We start from the raw sequence: 20923 nt of genomic DNA on the forward strand, positions 1-20923 counted from the left end.
CTGCATGATTCCACTTAGATGATGTACCAGATGCAGTTTCATTGCTCGAGCAAATTAATACATCCCCTGGTACCTAGTATGGAGAACCCTGACTAGTGCATATGAAGAACCCAGAATAGGTAAATTCTTAGAGACTGAAAGCAGACGAGTGGTGGCTTAGGGCTGGGGGAAGAGGGCAATAGGAAGTGACTGCTCGTGGATTTGGAGTTTCTGCTGGGGGTCATGAAATTATTTTCAAATTAGTGGTGATGGTTAAACCACCATGTGAATATTTAAAACCCACTGAATTATACACTTAAATGGTGAATTTTATGGTATGCGAGTTATATTTCAATTAAAAAGAAAGGGCATTTCTTTTCCCTCCTCCTTTTCCTGCTGAGAATTCTGTATAGGTGCTGGGAGGACACACAGGTCTCACAGCCCAGGCTACCCAGCCCTGAAGCTGAGATTCCCCAGGTCATGGGACAGCTACACCAGCTCAGTCACAGAAACCCAGAGCTGGCAGGGACCAACACACTCATTTTACACATCACACTGCATGGCCCTGGCAGTACAGGGACCCTCTGCCTGCCCACGCAGGCACTGCCCACATGCACTGTCCAGCCTCAGGGTCTAAAGTCCACCTACCAGAAGACTCCACCTTTATATCCAAGTGAAGGAGACAGCGGAGAAGGAAACTGGCCAACATCTATCCATACAGCAAATCTTTCGGGAACCTGGGAACAGGCCCTGTGCGAGGTGCTGGGTGAACATAAGACATAGTACTCTACCTCGCAGAATTAACAGTCTCAGGATTTTTAAAAACAAACTTTCAATAAAAATTGTAAAGCAGCATAGAATTAACAACAACAAAAAATAAAACAAGTAAAAATTTAAAAAGAAATAATAAAAAATAAATAAATGAAATTTAAAACAAAAATGAACTTTCAGGAACACAGTGAACCCAGGGAACACCCACAGTATGTCCTCGCCTCACCTCCCCAGCTCTGCAGAGACCATTGTGCTCTTGTGGGACATCCTAGACCATGCGCAATGGAGACTAAGCAAAGACAAGTGAAGGTCTCTGACATTGCTTACTAAGGCTGCGACGCAGGCAGCTGCCATGAGAACAGACATAGGACATCCCTGTTACCTCTGGCAAGCTAGGAGACAGATGATTGAGCCTCTGGTTCATGGGGGTCTAACGCATGCAACTTAGTGGCTCTGCAAACAGGCCATGGTACTGGGCTTCCCTTCGGAAATACTCCGCCCAATTCAGCTCCTGCCCCTTGGGAAAGGGTCTTAGATACCTCATCCTAGACTGGATCCCTTCCTGGAGGGGGAACTCTATCAAGCATGTTGTCTGACAAATTGGAATGTGAATGGTAGATTAAAGTGTTGTTGCAATGTTAAATGTAGTGAATTCGACGATGTACTGTAGTTACATAAGAGAATATTCTTATCTGTAGGAAATATATAAGGCTTAGGGATAGAGGGAAAGATATATGTAAGTTACCCTCAAAGGGTTCAGGAAAAAAATTATACTCTCACATACACATTCAGAGAGAGAGAGAAAATAGAGGAAAGAATCTGAACTTGTGTCATTTGACAGTGATGTGTGAGGATGAGCAAAAGTTCCATTTCTTTCAGATGGTTCTGCCTTCTCCGTGGCTGAAAAAAAATGGCCCCTGGGCAGAGAAGAGAGCAGTGGGGCACCAGGACCCGGGAAGAACACTGCACCCACGGGCCCAGCCTAGATATCCTGGGACCATTGCTCCAGCCACCAGGCCATTCTGCAGCTTCTTAACATGTGAATAATAATCTCTTCCTCTCAGGATTGTTGTGAGGGTTAAATGACGTATTGTGCATGAAAAACCAAACAGTGATGTCCTATAGTAAGTGCTCATATAAGAGCTTTTATCGTATGTGTGTGTGTGTGTGTGCACGCATGCACATACATGTGTACGTTAAAGCTGAGAAAAAAAGACTGGAAGGAAATGCACCAAATGGTTCTCTCTAGATGGTGGGATAAATGGGTGGTTTTTTATCATCTGTGCATTTAAAAATTTTTTTCTAAACTATCTGCAAAAACTGTGTAAGTTTTGCAATAAAAAGTATTTAAGGGGCAACAAATAAATGAGGAGTTTGGGATTAACATATACACACTACCATATGTAAAACAGATGAACAACAAGGACCTACTGTACAGCACAGGGAACGATATTCAATATCTTGTAAAAACCTGTGATGGAAAAGAATCTGAAAAAGAATACATATATGTTTATGTATAACTGAATCACCTGAAACTAACACAACATTGTAAATCAGCTATACTTCAATAAAAATGGAAATAGAAATAATTTTTTAAGAAAGGGTATTTAAGACAAAACTTCAGACTTCCTGAAAAGACAGGGTCTTTGCAGGATTAGCCAAAAATTTCTTATAAAACTGCAGAGCCTGAAGGGCTCTGAGATCAGGAACAGTAAAAACAGCAAAGTTCTTGAATCTTGCACCTGTGGCAAGCATTACTAATGGATCACAGCATTGTCTCAGTGACCCCAGACTGGAGGATAGACTTGCCCAGGGTCACAGGGAATGTCAGGGACAGAGCTGGCTCCCAAGTGTGAGTCTGTGGTGCACTTACTGTGCTCTGAGGGAGCACCAGCCCTCTGTGAGTCAGTATCCTGCCCTCTTCCTGCACACAGCCCTTCCCTTCTCTTGGATTACTTCCTGGGTGAAAGGGCATGATCAGTGCTGCGTCTTTTGCTGCGGCACACCCAAGTGCTCTCAGAGCCTTGATCTCTGCACTCTGGCCCAGGGCCATGCCCCACTTTCTGCCCTGAGGGTTCCTGGGAAGAGCTGATTGTCAGCTAGCTGGCCTTGGCCTTGGCCGACCGGAGGCAATCTGTCTGGGAGGCCATTCAGACTCCTGCCTCCCAGCCTGGGCTGCTGAGCCACAGACTCGAATGAACCCAAGAGCCAGGCCTGGCTCTGATGGACGCTCCTCCCAGGCCTCTAAGAGCAGAAGCCCCAGCCCCAGACAGCTTCTCCTCCTCCTCAGTGAATACAGGAGGCTGATGCTCCCTGGAGGCCGGCAGGCTCTGTGCCTAAAAGGGTCTGAGCAGAGGACTGATGTTAACAGACATAAGCCAGTCTGAAGGGCTATTGACCCAGCTGCTAAAAGGCCTGTGAGAGCAGGGACATCTATAGTCAGGAGGCCACTTCTGCCTTTTGGCCTATTAGGCCAGCCAGTAGCCAGGGATAGGCCTCTGATGGATAGGGGCGCAAACTCTAAATCAGAGGAGATACACCTGCCTCCTCCTAGACCCCAGGGAACTGTGGCTTGGATGCAGGGAGCTGGCTGATCAGCCTGGAGAGACGCCACCTCCGAGTCTCTGGGGGGATGCCCTGGGGCAGATGGAGTGGACGGGGCTGTAGGACCCAGAGGACAGGGCCAGGTGGGTGGGGGACCTCAGCTGCCGGGATAGGAGAGGCTATGGGGCCATTGTCACGATCTCTAGTGCTCACAGGGAGCTGGCTGTCCCCACAACAGTGTCACAGTTGTGGCCTCAAGCAACCCTCCCCACAGCCCAGGGTGGACATGGGGGGCAGGGGTGGTAGAGGCGGGCAGAAGTGGGCTGCCCAAGAGGTGAGGCAGGCAGGCTGACTCTGGTTTCCTGAGTTTGAATCCCTGCTACAGCACTTACTGCTGTGTGACCTTGGGCAAGTGACCTCAACTCTCTGTGCCTCAGTTTTCTCATCAACAAAATGGCAACAGTAGTAGGACCTCACAGAATGGTACGAGGATTAAATGAGTTCATATACATAAAGTGCTTAAGAAACTCCCTGGTACATGGTAAGCTCTCAGTGAACTCACCAATTTAAGTTCATAAGTGCTAACCACAATTACCCAGTTTTATCGTTGCTCAGTGTTTCAGGGGCCCAGGGATGTACTTAGTGTACAAACTTCCACAGAGGGGCTCCTGTCACTTCCTACAACTGATGGGCAATTGCTCCAGGGGTGCCCTCAGTGAAGAAACTGATGCCTTGATCATATCCTGACTGATGAACTCAAGCAGGAGCTCATATTTATAAGAAACAGGTTTGTAAGTACTTTTCTTTAGGAACGATAATTTATGGAGTCATTTATGTGCCAGGAGCTTTGCTCATGTTATTTGATTTCCCTCCCAACCACCCCAGGAAGTGGTACAAGAATCCCCATGTATAATGCAGAAGGTGGGGACTGGAAGGGTTGATAATCAGAGCCATGAGAACTGGGAATGCCTCCTCTCACTGCCTGGTCTCCCTCTTGCTATCATCACGCAGGCCTTGTACTGAGGACCTATTATGTGCCAGGTCCTACGCTTTGTGCACGTGGTGGCAGGAGATGAAGTACTTATGGTCCCTGCCTTCCAGGAGCCCCCAGTCTGTGGAGGAGGCAGGATGTGGTATATTCAAGGCTTGGAGAGAGAGGCAGAGGCAGAAAAGGGGCCCTGGGGGATCAATCAAAGAAGGTTTCATGGAGGGGGAGGCTTTTGAATTGGGCCTTAGAGAAAGGGAGACTTTGACCAAGGTCAAAGGGAGGCATTTCAAGTCAGAAAGGCTGGGCCATAAGTAGGCTTTAAGGAAGACAGCAGGGAAGGTAGACTGGCGGATGGGACAGCAGAGGGGAGGCCAAACAAGAGGGTGAGGCTGTGGGAGTGGAGATAGTTACCCTGCACAGGCTAGAGCCCATGGAGAGATGGACATGTGGACAGATGAGTCATGTCCTAACTAGAAGGGGCTGGAGGGCTGCCCGGAGGAGAGGGCTGAGCAGAGAGAAAGATGACAAGAGTGTTCTCTAATCGTGCTGCTAAAATGCCAATCACATTCCCAAGAGGATCTAGGGCAGAGCGTCATTCATCAGCTCTCCTCTCATATACACAGATGAGCATGAAGAGGGTTTACTGTAGAACCCCACACCCAGGGCTGGAGGTGGTAAACCGCAGAGGCTACCTGGTAACCCTGCTTGGTCACCTCCAGAGATGGGGAGCTCACTTTCTCCCCAGTGGTTTATTCCACTTTCAGACCTTGCTGACTGTGAGAAAATGCTTCTTACTCAGAGCCTGGTGTAGCCTCCCTGTGGCTTTTCCCGCTCCCCTCACTCTCTGCTTGTGGTTCTAGCTCTGTCCCTTGGGACCCCATAGACACCACCCCCAACTCGACCCCTAGTCCCAGGCCAGCTCCTTGGATATTTGAAGGCAGAAGACTCTTTCCTTGAATATGTCCTTTTCCAGGCTGAACAGACTCTTAGAACTGGAAGAGACTCTCCCCTAAAATAGAAAAATAAAACAGACTAGTCTACACCCTGCATTCCTAGAAGGGGGACCTGAATGCGGAAAGAACAGGTATGTGCTATGGAAGGCTCTGAGGTTCAGCCGTCGGCTGGGATGGGGCCTGAAGGGCTTTGATGAAAAAGGCAGGACTGTGTGTGCAGGTGATGGGGGTCTTGGTAGGCGTTTACACAAGGGAGTGACATGGTCTGACACAGGCTTAAGGAGGGTCTGGCTGGCCTCTAAGAGCACAGCAGTGAAGTGCTCCCCTCCCCTTGCTCCCAGGTACCTGTAGGCCCTGTGTCCATTCAGCCCCTCAAGCCCATGCATCCCTCTGGCCCCGTCCACTGCCAGCGATGCTGCAGGGCCCATCCCCAGGGCTCTGCCTGCTCTTGCTGGCATGCCTCCCGACCTCCACACCTCACAGCAAAGTCCGCCTCCTACCCTGAGGGGCTGGGTCCGCTGTAGGCTGGGCCCCAAGGTCAGGAGCCCAACCAGGCATGTCCCCGGGCTCAGGGCGGGCCTGTCCTCAGGCCTTCCCACTGTGCCTTTGGTCCCTAAACATAGCCCTTGGTTGCCTGGGCGGCAAGCGCCACCCTGCAACAGGCCCACCCTGGGTCACAGCAGGCAAGAGGAAGGGACTGTGAAGTCATTCCCTTTGGCACACTTGACACCACCTGGGCAGCCTGAGCCTTCTGAGAAAACTTCCAGGACATATGGTAAGGCCAGGCACCTTTCAATCCTGTGTTCCAATAAAGAATTAGCTATAGTAAACAATCCTATGGTTACTGGGGGAAGAGGGTGGAAAGGGATAAATTTGGGAGTTTGAGATTTGCAAATGTTAGCCACTATATATAAAAACAGATTTAAAAAAACAAATTTCTTCTGTATAGCACAGGGAACTATATTCAGTATCTTGCAATAACCTTTAATGAAAAAGAATATGAAAACAAATATATATATGTATATGCATGACTGGGACATTGTGCTGTACCAGAAATTGACACATTGCAACTGACTGTACTTCAATTAAAAAATAAAATAAAATTCTGTGTCAATCACGGAATCACTATAAAGAAAAAAAAAAGTTGGTTGAATATTAAAAAAAAAAAAAAAAGAGAAGCTCCTTCTTTCAAAAAAATAAGAGACATGTTATAGGTTGAATTGTGTCCCCCTAAATTCATATGTTGAAGTCCTAACCCCCGGTACCTCAGAATGTGATTTTCCATGTAAATAGGGTCATTGCAGATATAATTAGTTAAGATGAAGTCTTACTGGAGTAGAGTGGGCCCCTAATCCAATATGACTGGTGTCCTTATAAAAAGGAGAATTTTGGACAAGATACATGCACTCAAGGGGAACACCATGTGAAGATGAAGGCTGAGGTGGGAGTGACCTTCTACAAGACCAGGAATATCAAAGATTACAGGCAAACCACAAGATATTAGGCGAGAGGCAGGGACCAGTTTTCTGTTGCAGCCCTCAGGAGGAATCAACCTCGCCGACACCTCAGTCTCAGACTTTTAGCTTCCAGAACTGTGAGACAATAAATTTCTGTTTGCTTAAGTCACTCAGTTTATGGTATTTTGTCATGGCAGCCCTAGTAAACTAACACAGCCCATTACACCCGATTGTTCTACCCTAGAGTGTCAGAGGTAATGCAGAGAAGAGACTGAAAGTAATTAAGAAGAGAATGAAAGTTCTTCAGAACTTATTTCACTAATACAGAGATTCAGTTGGGTTAACATTATTTTCTTAAAATACAAAAATTTCTTTTCAAGGTTATGATCATCAGTAATTTCTACCTTCTGGCATATTATATTTTGCAAAGAGAGCCACCATATCCCCTAGTCCACATTGCTTTTCAAGAACCTTTCCTTTTCTCCATTAAGGAGTAAGGCTAATTCCTCCTGGAATCCAGGTGGGCTTGTGATTGACTTGTAAGCAACAGAAGTGATGGTAGAAGTGATGCTACTTGACTTCTGAGGCCATGTTGTAAAAGCTGATGCAGCTGCTGCCTTGGGAGCAAAAATACTTGCACTGAAGCACTGAACCAGCCCCGAGGCTGCCATGTTGTGAGGAAGCACAAACCAGCTCTTTTGGAGAGACCACATGGAGAGGCCCAAGACTGCATGAAGAGAGAGCCAACACCCAGCAAGACTGCAGCTTCTCCAGTCACTCTGCTCTTCTAGCTCCAGCCACCAACTGATTGCAACCACATAAGGGACCCAAGGACAGAATCTCCCACTGACCTTACCTGAATTCCTGAGCATAGAAACTGGGAGAGGTAATAAAATGATAATAAAATGGCTCATTTAAGTGAAAAAAAAAATTAGCTAGCTTGTCCCTTCCTTTCTTTACTGACACCTCTTTCTGGTAACTGAGAAGAAGCCAACGTAAACCAGAGCCAAACCTCAGAAGCGCCAGTCAGCTGAGGGAGGGGGTGGGGGAAGCCAAGGCCATGCCCAGGTCTAGGTCCTCACCCTTACTGCTCAGGGTCCTTCAGGAAGTCATCTCTCTGAGCCTCAACATCCTCATCTGTACAATGGGGCAAGACCTCCTACAGAATGGGCTAATAAAGGTACAACATAAGGCCTGTCCCTATGGCTACCTGGAGAAGGGCCTGCAGACCTGTCTGCTCAGGTAAGTGCTGCCCAATGGGACCAGCACTTGTGTCCTTTCCCTGTCTCAGCCTCTCCTTCCTGCTAATCACACTGAATCTGGTTACTTAAGAAAATGTCAGCCAAATGCAGTGCATGGAAATTTCTGGATCCTGATTCAAACAAACCAGATACAAAGAGGCATTTCTGAGGAAATCAAGGGCATTTTCACATATAGGGACCAGGTGGCACAGGAGATATTGTTGATGCTGTGATCCTGGCGTTGTGCTTATGTCAGAAAGTGTTACTATATTTTAGAATTGCAGACTGAACTTTGTGGGGGTAAAATAACAAGCTGTCCAGGATTTGCTTTAAAATACCTCAGGGGTAAAAGGGGATGGATGAAGCAAGAGCGGCAAAGTCTTCAAAATTCTAAACTCTGGGTAAGAAGAGTTCATTGTAGTTTTTATCTGCCTTTGCGTTGGAAATTTTTTTGTAATGATAAAAAAGAACTAGAAGTGAGCCCCGCTGCTGAAAATGTAGTTTGTAAACAAGTAGCATTGGCATCACCTGGGTGTAGAAATGCCAGATTAAGCAAATGAAAATAAAGGCTTGTCTAGTAGAATTTGAATCTCAGATAAACAGCAAAGACTTTTTTAGAAGCATGTTCCACATAATATTTTACTTATGCTATAAAGCTATTTGTGAAAATAGCTTGGCAGGTTCTTATAAAACTGCACACGTAACTACTTTATGATCCAGCGATGGCACTCCTTGTCAGTTATCCCAGAAAAATGGAATTTACTTATGTTCACACAGACATCTGTACACAAATGTTTACAGCAGCTTCGTTCCTAAGCCCCAAACTGGAAACAGCCCAGATGGCCTTCAACGGCAAATGGTTCAACAAACTGTGTGCACCCACACCACAGAATATGACTCAGCAATAAAAAAGAATTAGCAACTAACTGGTACACCCAACAATCTAAATGGATCTCCAGAGAATTGTACTGAGTGAAAAAAGTTAAGCCCAAAAGGCTACATTCTGTACAGTTCCATTTGTATGACATTCTTAAAATGGCAGAAGTATAGAGATGGAGAGCAGATTAGCGGTAGTCAGGGGTGAAGGAGAAGGTAGGGGTGGAGGGAAGTGGCTGCGGCTATAAAAGGTCAACATGGGAGATCTTTGTGATGATAGCAACATTCAGGTCACCAAATCAGAATCTGTGTTGGACACTCAGGTGTGAACTCTGATTAGTGGCTTCCGGCTCTGACTGCCTGGATTCCTAGGTAGCAATGAACATGTGTCCTCCAGCTATTTATGCTGTTTCAAAAAGTCCAAAGAGAATCACAGAGTACCCAGGATCAGGTTGAGCAGGACAGACAGCTGAGTTTCAACCTTCCAGGGGTTTCCCAGTGGACTCAGAGTAGAGCCAGACTCCCGCCCTGGCCTACAAAGCCATCACAGTCCCGGCCCTGCTCCTCTCTCTGACCTCACCTCCGACCATGCTTGCCTATGTGACAATGCACCCGCTTGTTTCTCAAACACACAAAACCCATTCCATGAGGTGGGCCTTTGTATTTGCTATCCAGTCTGCCTGAACACTCTGCCTCTAGAACTTTGAGTGGCTCTCTGTGCAAACGTTGCCTCCCCAGAAAGGCCTTCTCTAATCAATCTATCTAAACTAGGTCCCCTCTTTGCACCCAGGTCACACCCCATCACATCAAACCAATTTATTTTCTTACTATCAGTCATTAGTACCTGTTTATACTGAGTAGTTCATGCTAGCTAGAAATGGAGAGTTCTGAGAGTCTAAGTAATAAAGAGCAGGAAAACACATTAATTAATTCATTAAAAATATAGTTTGCTTGGTGGACAGAATCTTTTAAAAGCACCCAGAGCTCAGGAGAAGCAAGTAGCTGAACAGGCCATCTCTAGGGGTCTTTCCAGCTCTGACCTTCAAGTCTTTCCTTACATCCCATTTTACACTTGTCCCTCCTCAGCTTGAAAAATGTCACCTCTTTCTAGAGTACAGTTTACACTTCTCACCCTGGCGTTCAAGGCCCTTCTCACCTGGCCCCAGTCCACTTCCCAGGATATTTCCCTTCCTGCCCTTCACAGACTGTTCATTTGTTCTGGCCAGACTGCTCTCTGCACTGTTCCGTGAACATTCCACGCACAGTCCCAACTCCACATCTTGGCTTGTGCCCTTCCCTTTAACAAGCATGCCTCTCTATTTATTTGGATGAACAATCACTGGGTAATTTGTTCAATCAGTGAAAATGTATGAGCACCATCTTTGTGGCCACAAGGTGGTATATGGGTAAACAAAGTACTGGTTCTTTTTCTCACTATTCCAAGTACATGAGGAGGTGCTACCAAAAGAACACAAATGACTCTAATTCAAAGAACTCAAGGCACAGTATCCCAAGACAGGAATGGTCTGTGGCATATGTCATAAAAAGGAGAATGCTGTGGACATCTGGGGAACGGATGAAAAGTGGCTATTCATGAACATGGTACATATTTCCTTTTACTAGGTCACCTTCAACATTAGCCTTTCAATGATGCGCTGTAATTTTCTTCTTTTCAGTTTCACTTATTTATTCCTAGGTATTCACTTTTCTTTTATTTTACTGCAAATGCTTACATTTTCCAAGCATTCTTGGTAGGTAAAATTGTGATTCATTTTTGTATTCTGATTTTTTTTATCCAGCCACCTTCCAAACATTCTTATTATTTTTCTAATAATTTGACTATATGTTCTTTTGGGTTTCTATGTAGACAATCACATCTGCAAATAATGTAGTTTTACTTCTTCCTTTTCAATCCTTATACCTTTAACTTATTTTCTTAGTCGTACAGTGCAGGCCAGGAACTTTTATCTTATCGCTGATCTTAAAGGGTTGTTTCTAACATTCCCTCTTTATAAATGATGTTTGCATCATATTAACAAATAGATCAAATATCACCAACATCTCCAATTATGGGACAAGCTGACATCATGTGTCACATGATGTAATGAACTGAGGATACACATCACCTGTTTAATACTCTTGCCAAAAATGTATGACATGAATCTAATCATGAGGAAACAATTTGACAAATCCAAATTTAGGAATGTTTACAAAACAGCTGGACTTTACTGCTTTAAAATGTCAATATCATGAAATAAAGTGGACTAAGAGATATGATAACTAAATAAAATGCATGATCTTGAGTTGGATTCTGGACCAGAAGTGAAATTTCTGTATACTCACATATGGAGAAAAAGATATAAAAAGTAAATTTGGCAGAATGTTAACAACTGGTGAATCTAGGTGAAGGATAATCACTTTATTCAACTATTTTTGCAACTTTTCTGTAGGGTTGAGATTCTTTCAATAAAAAGTTTTAAAAACTTTGTCTCTTTGTCTCTTATATGTTATATTTATATGTTCCTATAACTTCCCCTTTCCTAGTTTGCAAAGAATTTTTATCAGTAGTGGGTACTGCACTCTATAAAATGCTTTTTATGCATTTATGGAGATGACCACATGGGTTTTCTCCCTTCATGTGCTAACATAGTGATCTATATTTATAGATTTACTAATATTAAATCACTCAGTTTCTGGAATAAATCCAATGTGGTCAGAATATATCTTTTTTCAATCCGCTACTAAATTTGATTTGCTAATAATTTTGCATTCATCTTCTTGAGTGATACTGGCCTGTAATTTTTCTTTCTTGATCTATTCCTATCTGGTTTTGTAATCAAGGTTATACTGGTCTCAGAACAAGCAGGGGAGCAGCCCCTCTTTTCCTAGTCTTTGGAGGTGTTGGTAAAAGATTAGAAGAATCAGTTCCTTGAAAGTTTCATAAAAATTGCCCATAAAACCACATGGACTCGGGGAGGGTATAGCTTAGTGGTAGAGTGTATACCTAGCATGCACAAGGTCCTGGGTTCAATCCCCAGCACCTTCATTAAAACAAACAAATAAACAAATAAATTACTTCCCCTCTAGGGAAAATAAAGAAAACCAACCAAACAAAAAACAAACCACATGGGCCAAGTGTCATCGTTTTGTGTGTTTGTGTGAAATATAATATACTAAAAAAATGCATAAAATGTAAATGTTCAGCTTAATGAATTGTTAAAAAATAAATTTAACCATATAACTACCATCTTCCCAGGTCAACATATGAACCATTACCAGTACAGAGGAGACTCCCCTCTATGGAACACTTTCCAATCATAACTCCCTCCCTCCCTCCCTCCCCCAGGGGGTAACTATTATCCTGGTTTTCTTGATAATCCCCTGCTTGCTTTTCTTTAAGATTTTTCTACTTATGCATCCCTTAAAATATAATGTAATTTAGTCTGTTTTTAACTTTAGGTAAATAGAACGAGACTGTGATTTATTTGGTTTCTTTCCTCGACATTGTCTTTATGATTCATCCATGTCATGGTATATGCCTATACTTTGACTTTTCATAACTGTGTATATTCAACATTATGGATATACCATAATTTATTTATTCAATTCTTGGACATTTAGGTTTTTGCAGTTTTGTGATAACATGAACAATGCTCCCATGCAGACTCTTGTGTTTGTGTTCTGACACATCTAAGCACACAGTTTTGCGTAGTAAATACATAAGAGTGGAATCTCTGAGTCACTGTCTGTGTATTTTCCTCTTTAATAGAAACTGTCACACTTCGTTCCAAAACACGTGTGCCAGTTTACCCTGCCACCAGAAGACTGAGAGTTTACAGTGCTCCATATCCTCATCATTACTTACTATTACTAGATTTTTACATTTTTGTCAAGCTGGTGAGTTGCAGTGGTATCTCATTGTGGTTTACTAACAAGGTTGAGCATTTTTTCAAATGTTTAGTAACCATTTGGATTTTCTCTGCTGTGAGAAAGCTGTTCAGTTTTGTCCCCCCTAGTTCATTTTATACATTCAGGAAATGAGCTCTTTGTCACGTTCACTGTGCAAATATCCTTTCTCACTTATGGCTTGCCTTTTCCTTCTGCTGTTTTCTTTAAGAGAAATTTTTATTACTCAATTTTGAAAACAGTTACAGGACTATTCAGGCTTTGTATTTCTACTTGAATTGGTATTGACAAATTATATATATATATATCAGGAATCTGTCCATATTGCCAACATTTTCAAATACATTGTCATAAAATTGCTCCTATTTTTTGAAGTTCTACTGATACTGCCTTTGTTGTTGTTGTTGTTCTTGGTGCTGTTTGTACCTTCTCTCTTTAATTTCTGACCATCTCTCCAGAGGCTTGTCTATGTCTTTTCTAAGAACCAACTTTAGGCTCTCTTGATCCTCTTTAATCGATCATTGATTCTCTTTCACTGATTTCTACTCTTTATTACCTCCTTCCTCAAACTTTCTTTGGGTTTACTCTGTTGTTCTTTTTCTAACTTCTTAGAGTGAATGTTGAGTCATTATTTCTCAGCCTAACATAAGCATCTATGCTATGAACTTCCCTTGAGGCACCACCTTCTCTGTATCCTGTAAGTTTTGTGATGTATTTCACTATCATTCATTTCCAAGTATTTTTAAATTTCTATTTTGATTTCTTCTTTAATCTAGAAGTTATTTAGAAAGGTGTTTCTAAATTTCAAAATGAATGGGCATTTAAAATTTATCTTTTGTTACTGATTTCTAGCTCAACTGCACTGGGATCAGAAAACCTGATCTATGAGAGTCCAATCTGTATTTACGATTTGAACTTCTAAAGCCCTTTGGGGCTCTAAGTCTGTTGTTTGTCTAAGTCTGACGCTTACTCATGGATGTTTACATGCTTGGTGTTCTCAGCTTACGAATTTCCCTGATCTTAATCTGTGGGAATCCTGTCCACATTGGGAATGCTTCTCTCTGGAGGAACTCTGTATCTGCTTCTGCGGCAAGCCAGAGGCACTCTCAAGTCCAGATCCCTCGAGCCCCTTCAGAGATTCTGCCTCAAGGCAGAGACTCAGGATCCTGAAAAGACCTGCTATCAAGTTAATCTATGTGAAACTGCCATTTGGGGTCAAAAACTGTTAAATATCAGCAACTGCATACGGCCCAACTTATTCTGTCCACCTTTGTCACAGGACAAGCCTGTTCTTCCTGTTCACTTGCTGCTAACCTTTTCTACTTAGATTTTGGCTCAGGTTTTTTCCCTTTCTTGGGAAGAGGAGGTAGTTTTTCGAGACTTCCTCAACGTCTAGTTAGCCCAGCAGTGCGTTAAGAATTAAATGTTATGCAGGAGTGAAATGCTTTGCAGTGGGGTGGAGGGGAGGTCCCAGGAGTCCTAGATGACTGCTAGAAGCCAAAATCCCGGGAGAGGTATACTTTACCAATGAGGAAACTAAGACTCAAGGGAGTGAAATGACTTATTTGTGGTCACTCGTGACACGGCTGGCAACAGGCAGGGCTAGGTCTTGAACCCACATATGGGACGGAAACCAAAGCTCTCTCTACCTTCCCTCTGTCCTGCGCTGCCTCCAGAGAGCTGTTTGGACCTGGGCTTAGCAGGCATCCTTACCTGGTGCAAAGGGATGACGAGGAAGGCCCCCCCACCAGCACACTCAGTCACGACCGCAATGAAGTGGGGGTTCACAGCGCAGAAGTGGTTGTCGTGGACGCTGCGGGTGATGGGCACTGAGTCGTAGCAGTTCTCCTTGCTGGCTGGTTTGCCAAAGACGTGGCGGAACTTGGAGCTCCGGTACTGGGGGTGCCATGACATCTGCCGGAGACAAATGGGACAGAGGAGGTGTGAGGCTCGTTGCAGGACACAGCAGGGCACGTGGAGTCTCACCTTGAGAATACATAAGAGGGTGTGACCAGGACAACGCTCATTTCTACAAGGATAGTAATGTGCTATAAAGGGCTCCCAGGTGAACAGGCTATAATTGTGGCTACTTCTATGGACCTGGTGAGATGATGGATAGTTACTGCTGAACTGTTTGCTTTTCATCCCTTCCAGTGTGAACATAAAAAGGCAGAAAAACCACAGAGGGAACTCACCCTATTCTCTCCCTATCCAGCACCTCACCCAACAGCCCAGCCACCCTGCCCCACTCAGCCTAGTTAAGTGGGTAACAATATGTCTTCTGGAACCAGTCTCCCTGGGCTCCAGTTCCAGCTCTGCCTCTTGCTAGCTGGATGGCCAAATGACTTAACTTCTGAAGCCTCAAGTTTCCTTATCTGTAAAATGGGGACAAAGAAAATATCTGTCTCATAGACTTGTTGTAAGGATTAAATTAGATGATACATTAAGATCTCTCACTCAACAGCAATAATTACAACCACTATTATCATCCAGGCATCTTGACCTTCCCTTGCTCTTCATCCAGCCTTGTATTTGTTCACTCAGTATTTACTAAGCACCACCATGTGACTAAGTCCTGTGCCAGGCACTGGGGGTTTGGAGAGAACAAGGCTAAGCCCAGCCTTACAGGGGCCAAGAGTCCTATGAGTGAGGCCACCAGTGAGTCTGGGCCACTGGGACCCAGTGTACCATAGGTAATAATGGAGGTTTGTACATGGCAGTCAGGGAGGGCTTCCCAGAGGAAGTGACATGTAAGCTGTGAGTTGAAGGATGAGTAGGAGCTGGCCATGGAAGCTGGACAAGGGTGAGCTGGAGGGAAGGTGTCTGGGCAGATGGAACAGCTTGAGCAAAGGCCCCGAGATAGAAGCCAACATGAAATGTTTGGGGAACTACATGTGGATTGGTAAGATTAGCAAGGAGATGCTAAAAAGAAAAAAAAAATTCACACATATAACATGTAGACTGGATGGTGTGAATGAAGAGAATACAAGCTGGAGGGGTGAGCAGGGCTAGATCATGAATGGCTTGTAAGAGGGTCTGGGACTCAATGCCAAACACATGACACCATGTGGCCTCCTCTCTCCCCACTGCTGCTCCGTTCAAACTCCTGCCCCTCAGTCTCACTGACCCACTGGGCCCTCCTATCCACGTTCCCTGTGCAGCCAGAGGGATTGTTCTGGACACTGAGCCTGACTGTATTCCTCCCACCAAGGCCCCCACCTTAGACCACCCTTTGATGCACCCCATTCACTGATGTCCTACAGGATCAAGGCCAGACTCAGTTTGGGTCCCACCCCATATTCCAAGATTTACTTTTTCTTGCTCATCTTCTAAATGGTAACTTCCAGATGAAGACCACCACCCAGCTTCCCTTGCAACTGCTCCTGCATTTACAGTCCTCTGGGCCTTCACCCTTGCCTTTCCCTCTGCTTAGCTTGCTCTTCCCAGCCCCCTATTGCCCATACCCATCTCTACAAGTCCAAATCCTCCCCTTCCCCAGCTCCCAGGCACCCTCCTCCAGCGCTGACCTGGAGTAGCGGAACTCTTGCTCTCCTCTGTCTCTCCTCCTTGACTTTTGGCCCTTGACACTGTCTGTCCTGATTTGCAGTTTGGTGTCAGGTCTCCTCTACCAGATTGCACATATGTCAGAGAAAGGCCTGGGGCTGCCCCAGGAATGCCTGGCACAGTGCTTTGCCTACGCCAGGCCTGAGGCTCTTCTTTGGGCTCAGTTCAAAGGCACAAGATTAGGCTGCTGCCCTTGGGAGATCATGGAGAGCAGGGGCCCGACCCTTGAGCCAAGCCCTTTATACCCTACCAGGTAGCCCATCAGCCTTGTTGGGGCGGGTCTATCCTGTGAAGCTCAGGTATTTCAACTTGCCTTTTAGGACCTTTGCCCAAAACGCTGGCTGTATTTGCCAGAGCTACAGGAGGCAGCACAGAACACAGGGACTGACTGCCTAATTAATGCCCATCTGATCCCAGAAAGGATGTAGGAAGCCTTACAGAAATAGACAGAACACACACACACACACACACACACACACACACAAGCCACGGTGAGGAAATGGGGACAGAGGGAAAATGCGAGAACCAAGAGTTCACCTGAAATGTGGGGGGAGTCAACTACAAATGTGTGCTGCCAGACCCTGCACACAGAGGAAGTGGACCTCAGGGGGCGAAATTTGAGTATGAGCTTCCTAGTGGTCAATTCGACAAAGGAAGCAGAATCAGAAAGGGATTTACTCAGTGTCTGTAAGATAAACGCCACCACTTGCTAAGGAGCAGCTCAGCTTTGCTCTGCTCTGCGTCCTGAGAGAAATGGGTCCTAAAGATCATCTTAGGAAGGAAGATCAAGGGATAATGATCCCCCCAGGGTCTTGGCAATTAGGTGGCAGCTGATGAGTTGCCTGGGGCCTGCGTGGGTGGTGGCAAAGTAGGGGGCAAGTCAGCAGGCTCAGCTCCTGGGACCCTACTCCTGCCTTGTCTTGAGCGGTGGGGGATGAACTGGGGCGGAGGTTGCCGATGGTGGTGGTGGGGGACCTGTGTGTGGCCTACTGTGATGCTCACCAGACATTCCACTGCTCCCCTCCTGTCCCAGCCTCCTTGCAGTTAGATAGCCACTATTAGGCCTAGCCAGTGAATCATGGGCAAAAGTGACCAGTGTCACTTCCAGGCTGAAGCATGTAAGACCTGCCTGTGACCCTCTGGAATTCTTGTCCTTGGCTGGAAGGATGAGGTCACATGTTCCAGATGGTGCAGCTTCCATCATCCTGGGTCCCCAAGGGACTATGTGAACAAAGCACCTCCCCACAACTGACTCATGTTGGACAAATAGTGTGACTGGGAAATAAACTTATAGAGTGAACCACTGAGAAGTAGCAGGGTTATTTGTCACAGAGAATAGTCTATCTGTCCTGACCAACACACTATCCCATGCAGGTCCAATTAATGGTAAACAGGTAATGGCTGCCTGTGCTTGGTGTGGGCAGGGCACAGGAGGCTGCAGGGAAGAGGTGGGCGAGCAGGCAGGACCCGGATCCTCTCAGGAGCCAATTGAAATGACCTGGACTCTGAGGGCAATGGGAGCTATAGCAGGGGTTACAGCATGGGAAGGTGAGGACCAGTGTTCACTATTAGGTGATTCCTCTGATGGTTAGAGAAAGAAAGGGTGGAACAGATGAGAGTGATGGTCACCTGGGCTGAAGGAGGGCAGAGGGGATGGAGAGGGAGGGACGGGTTCATGAAAAATCAGAGAGGGGGATAAACAGGCCGTGGTGCTGTGCCCACACTGGGCTGTGGGGCACTGGGGCCGGTCATCGCTGCTGAGATCAACATGACCCGCCCAGCATCAGCAGTCCTGACCCCCCCAGCCACTCCCAGCGCTCTCCCTTCACAGCCTGGGGACGGCTCTGGGTCCAGGTTCAGGGTCGGGGCTGTCAGAGGCCTGGGCAATGCCTCTCCTCGAGCTCACAGCTACATCCACAGCAATAGCAGCTCACAGTTTGGGGTGCTCGCTAGGCACCAGGCACGTTTCAAGTGCTTCCCCTGTATGAATTTAACAGTAGGTGCTACCTTGCTCCCCATTACGGATGTAGGAGTTGAGGCAGAGAAGCGAAGCAACCTTCCCAAGGTCACACAGCGAGGAGGCGGTGGAGCTGGGAGCTGAACCGAACTGTCTCCGGAGCCCTCAGCTCCAGACAACGAGCATGATGACGAGAGCTCCACTCATTACACCCCCGAATCCCACCTCAGCCCCCAAAAGGAGGTATCATGATCATCATCCACCCACTTCACAGAAAAGGAACCCAAGTGGACACCCTCTGGAAAGGGGGCTGTTGGCCTCCACCGATGAAGCCGGCCAGCCTGGGAGCAGCGTAAACATCACTTAGCCCTGAACTCTGTGCCAAACTCCTCTCTCCCACCCCACCCCACCTGGCCCCAGCACCTAATCCCCACTGCCAAGTTTCTTCTAGGACTGTTCTCATGAGGGAAACTTACAGAAGTGTGGGTGGCACCAGGCCAGGCAGGCCGTCTTTCCCTCAGGTATAGGCGTGTGCATGTACATATGCAGGGTCTGGGGGAGTTTGTGCAAATGCGTGTGCACTGTGTGTGCAAGTCTGTGCATGAGCACGGGACTGATCAGGGCGTCCACATGTGCTCATGTGCTCCTGTGAGTGTGCAGCACCCATGTATCAGGGTGTTTGTGTCTGTGCATATACTGCACACACAGCAGGTGCGCATCAGTGCACATGTGAGTTTAAGGGCTCAGCAATTCAGAGAGCAGTTTTACCTTCCCCACAAGCAGGCACTTGCCTGAAAATGCAGACCATAGTGGGCCCTCAGCACTGCGAGGCCCTCACCCACAGGCTGGGCCAGAACAGCAATCTGGGCCAGGTTTACCCCACGCCACTTGTCCTATCCTGCCCGGTCCCATCCAGCTGGGCCTACATCAAAGCCACAGCAGCCAGACTGCTGGGGTGCACAAAGCAGGGGGTGGCACTGATTCTACTGCCATCCCAAGGGTGCTTAGCAGGCCTGACACCATGGGATTAGGCTCTTTGTGCTATGAATTCCCCACCCCTCAAAAAGATTTAGTGATTGCTGGGTGTAACATCCCATTGAGCTTATTTCTTAATGCCCAACAGCGGAATGGCTCACTGCCTGTCCCATCCCTTACAACTCTCCTGGGGATTGTTGTCCCCATGTGGGGCAGAGGAAGTGACATGACCAAGATCGCATTAGTAGGAGAAGAGGAGGTGGGAAGCAGAAGCCAGGACGTGGTGCAGATGCCCCTCTTCCTGCCACATGCTCCTCTCTGATGTGTGAGAGAGATGGAGACAGAGACAGAGACTCAGAGACTTCCCTGCCTGGCCCCAAAGGCCTGTCTTCCCAGCCTAGCCCTGAATCATTACAGGACAAGGGTTAGCTGCAGGGTGGCTGAAACCGAATCCAAACTGGGTGTGGTAGAAAGCAGTATAATAGATTATTCATTAATTGTGCTGTACCTGGCCTCAGGGAGAGAATGAAATTATCTGATTTGGTCTTTGAACGTCAAGGATGGGGACGAGTCTGGTGCTGCTGGCCACCACTGGCCCCTTGGTAAGTGTGTGGTTCTGCATCTAATATTTGGAACCGTATTTTATTTTTTCCTAAAACCTGACCTTGTGGTCACTGAGCTGCCCCCAAGCACGCCTCATGGGACGGTCTGAACCACCACACCCATGTCAGTTAATAGAGGAATATCTGAATCACAAGTTACCCAGTTTTAAAAAATGAAAAAAGATTACCATAAAGAGTAAAGGACTCTGAAGGTGATCTACAAAGACCAAGAATTAACACAATATTCACCTAACTACAGGTGGGTCCAATAACCTGACGCCAATCCTGGGTTGACTATCATCTGTCAGAGAGTTTATCTTGATCCTGGCCCTGACCCCAAACTTGACCAGAAAGCTCCTTTCTAATTTACCCTAAATCCTTACCAGGGCCTCTGATCCACCCCAGGAGAGGGAGAGATATCTGGTTCAGGAAGCCAAGGCCCATTTGAGGTCAAGGACTCCCTGCTGTCGACGCAGGTCTCTGCCTGACCAGCGATTTCCCGTGGAACCTTCCTTTCTCACCAGACAGAAAGGAGAAACAGGTGTCAGCTACTTCTCCCAGTGAGAATTTTACCAGTCATTTCTGTTCATCTGAGGCCAGGTCCTGGTTTAGCCGTCACTTCTTGGCACAAGGTGTCTTTATTTTTGCCCACAACAGGCCAGCAATAGGGTCTGAAGTGACAGGGTAGGACCTAGGGAATCGGGGCCTCAGGGTCTCATCTCACAGGCTTAGTTTTCTTCCCTACTTCAGAACAAGAAGAGGCCGTGTAGCGCTCCAGAGAAGTAGGGTGACCAACTGTTCTGGTTTGCCCAGGACAGGGTGTGGGGGCAGATATTTCTGGGATGCAGGACTTTAAGTGTTAAAATCAGGAAGGTCTCAGGCAAACAGGAAAAAGCTGGTCACCCTTTCACTTACTATAGAGGCCTTCAGAAAACTTTTATCTGATTTACGTGCAAGGATTCTATAGTAAGTCAATTTGCCTGCAAGAGAGAAGGCTCTAGAACTGACTTCTTAAAGAGCCCAATATCCTGAACCAGAGAACAGAACACCTCGAAGCAAAAAAGTCAGGAAGGTGTATAAGGAGAGGTGAAAATGATTTAGCTCAATCAC

At 46.3% G+C, this 20923-nt stretch overlaps 1 protein-coding gene across 2 annotated transcripts in view; it reads right to left on the minus strand.

The window, feature by feature from the left end:
* CORO2A (coronin 2A) overlaps nt 1–20923 on the minus strand; it is a 55607-nt gene that overhangs the window by 13694 nt on the left and 20990 nt on the right. For both annotated transcript variants that reach the window (XM_074361885.1, XM_010952923.3), the window contains exon 2: nt 14429–14629. In XM_074361885.1, coding sequence (XP_074217986.1) covers nt 14429–14629 — 201 coding nt within the window. The remainder of the gene's footprint in view (nt 1–14428; nt 14630–20923) is intronic.

The sequence above is a fragment of the Camelus bactrianus genome, chromosome 4, assembly GCF_048773025.1.
Source record: "Camelus bactrianus isolate YW-2024 breed Bactrian camel chromosome 4, ASM4877302v1, whole genome shotgun sequence".
NCBI lineage: Eukaryota > Metazoa > Chordata > Mammalia > Artiodactyla > Camelidae > Camelus > Camelus bactrianus.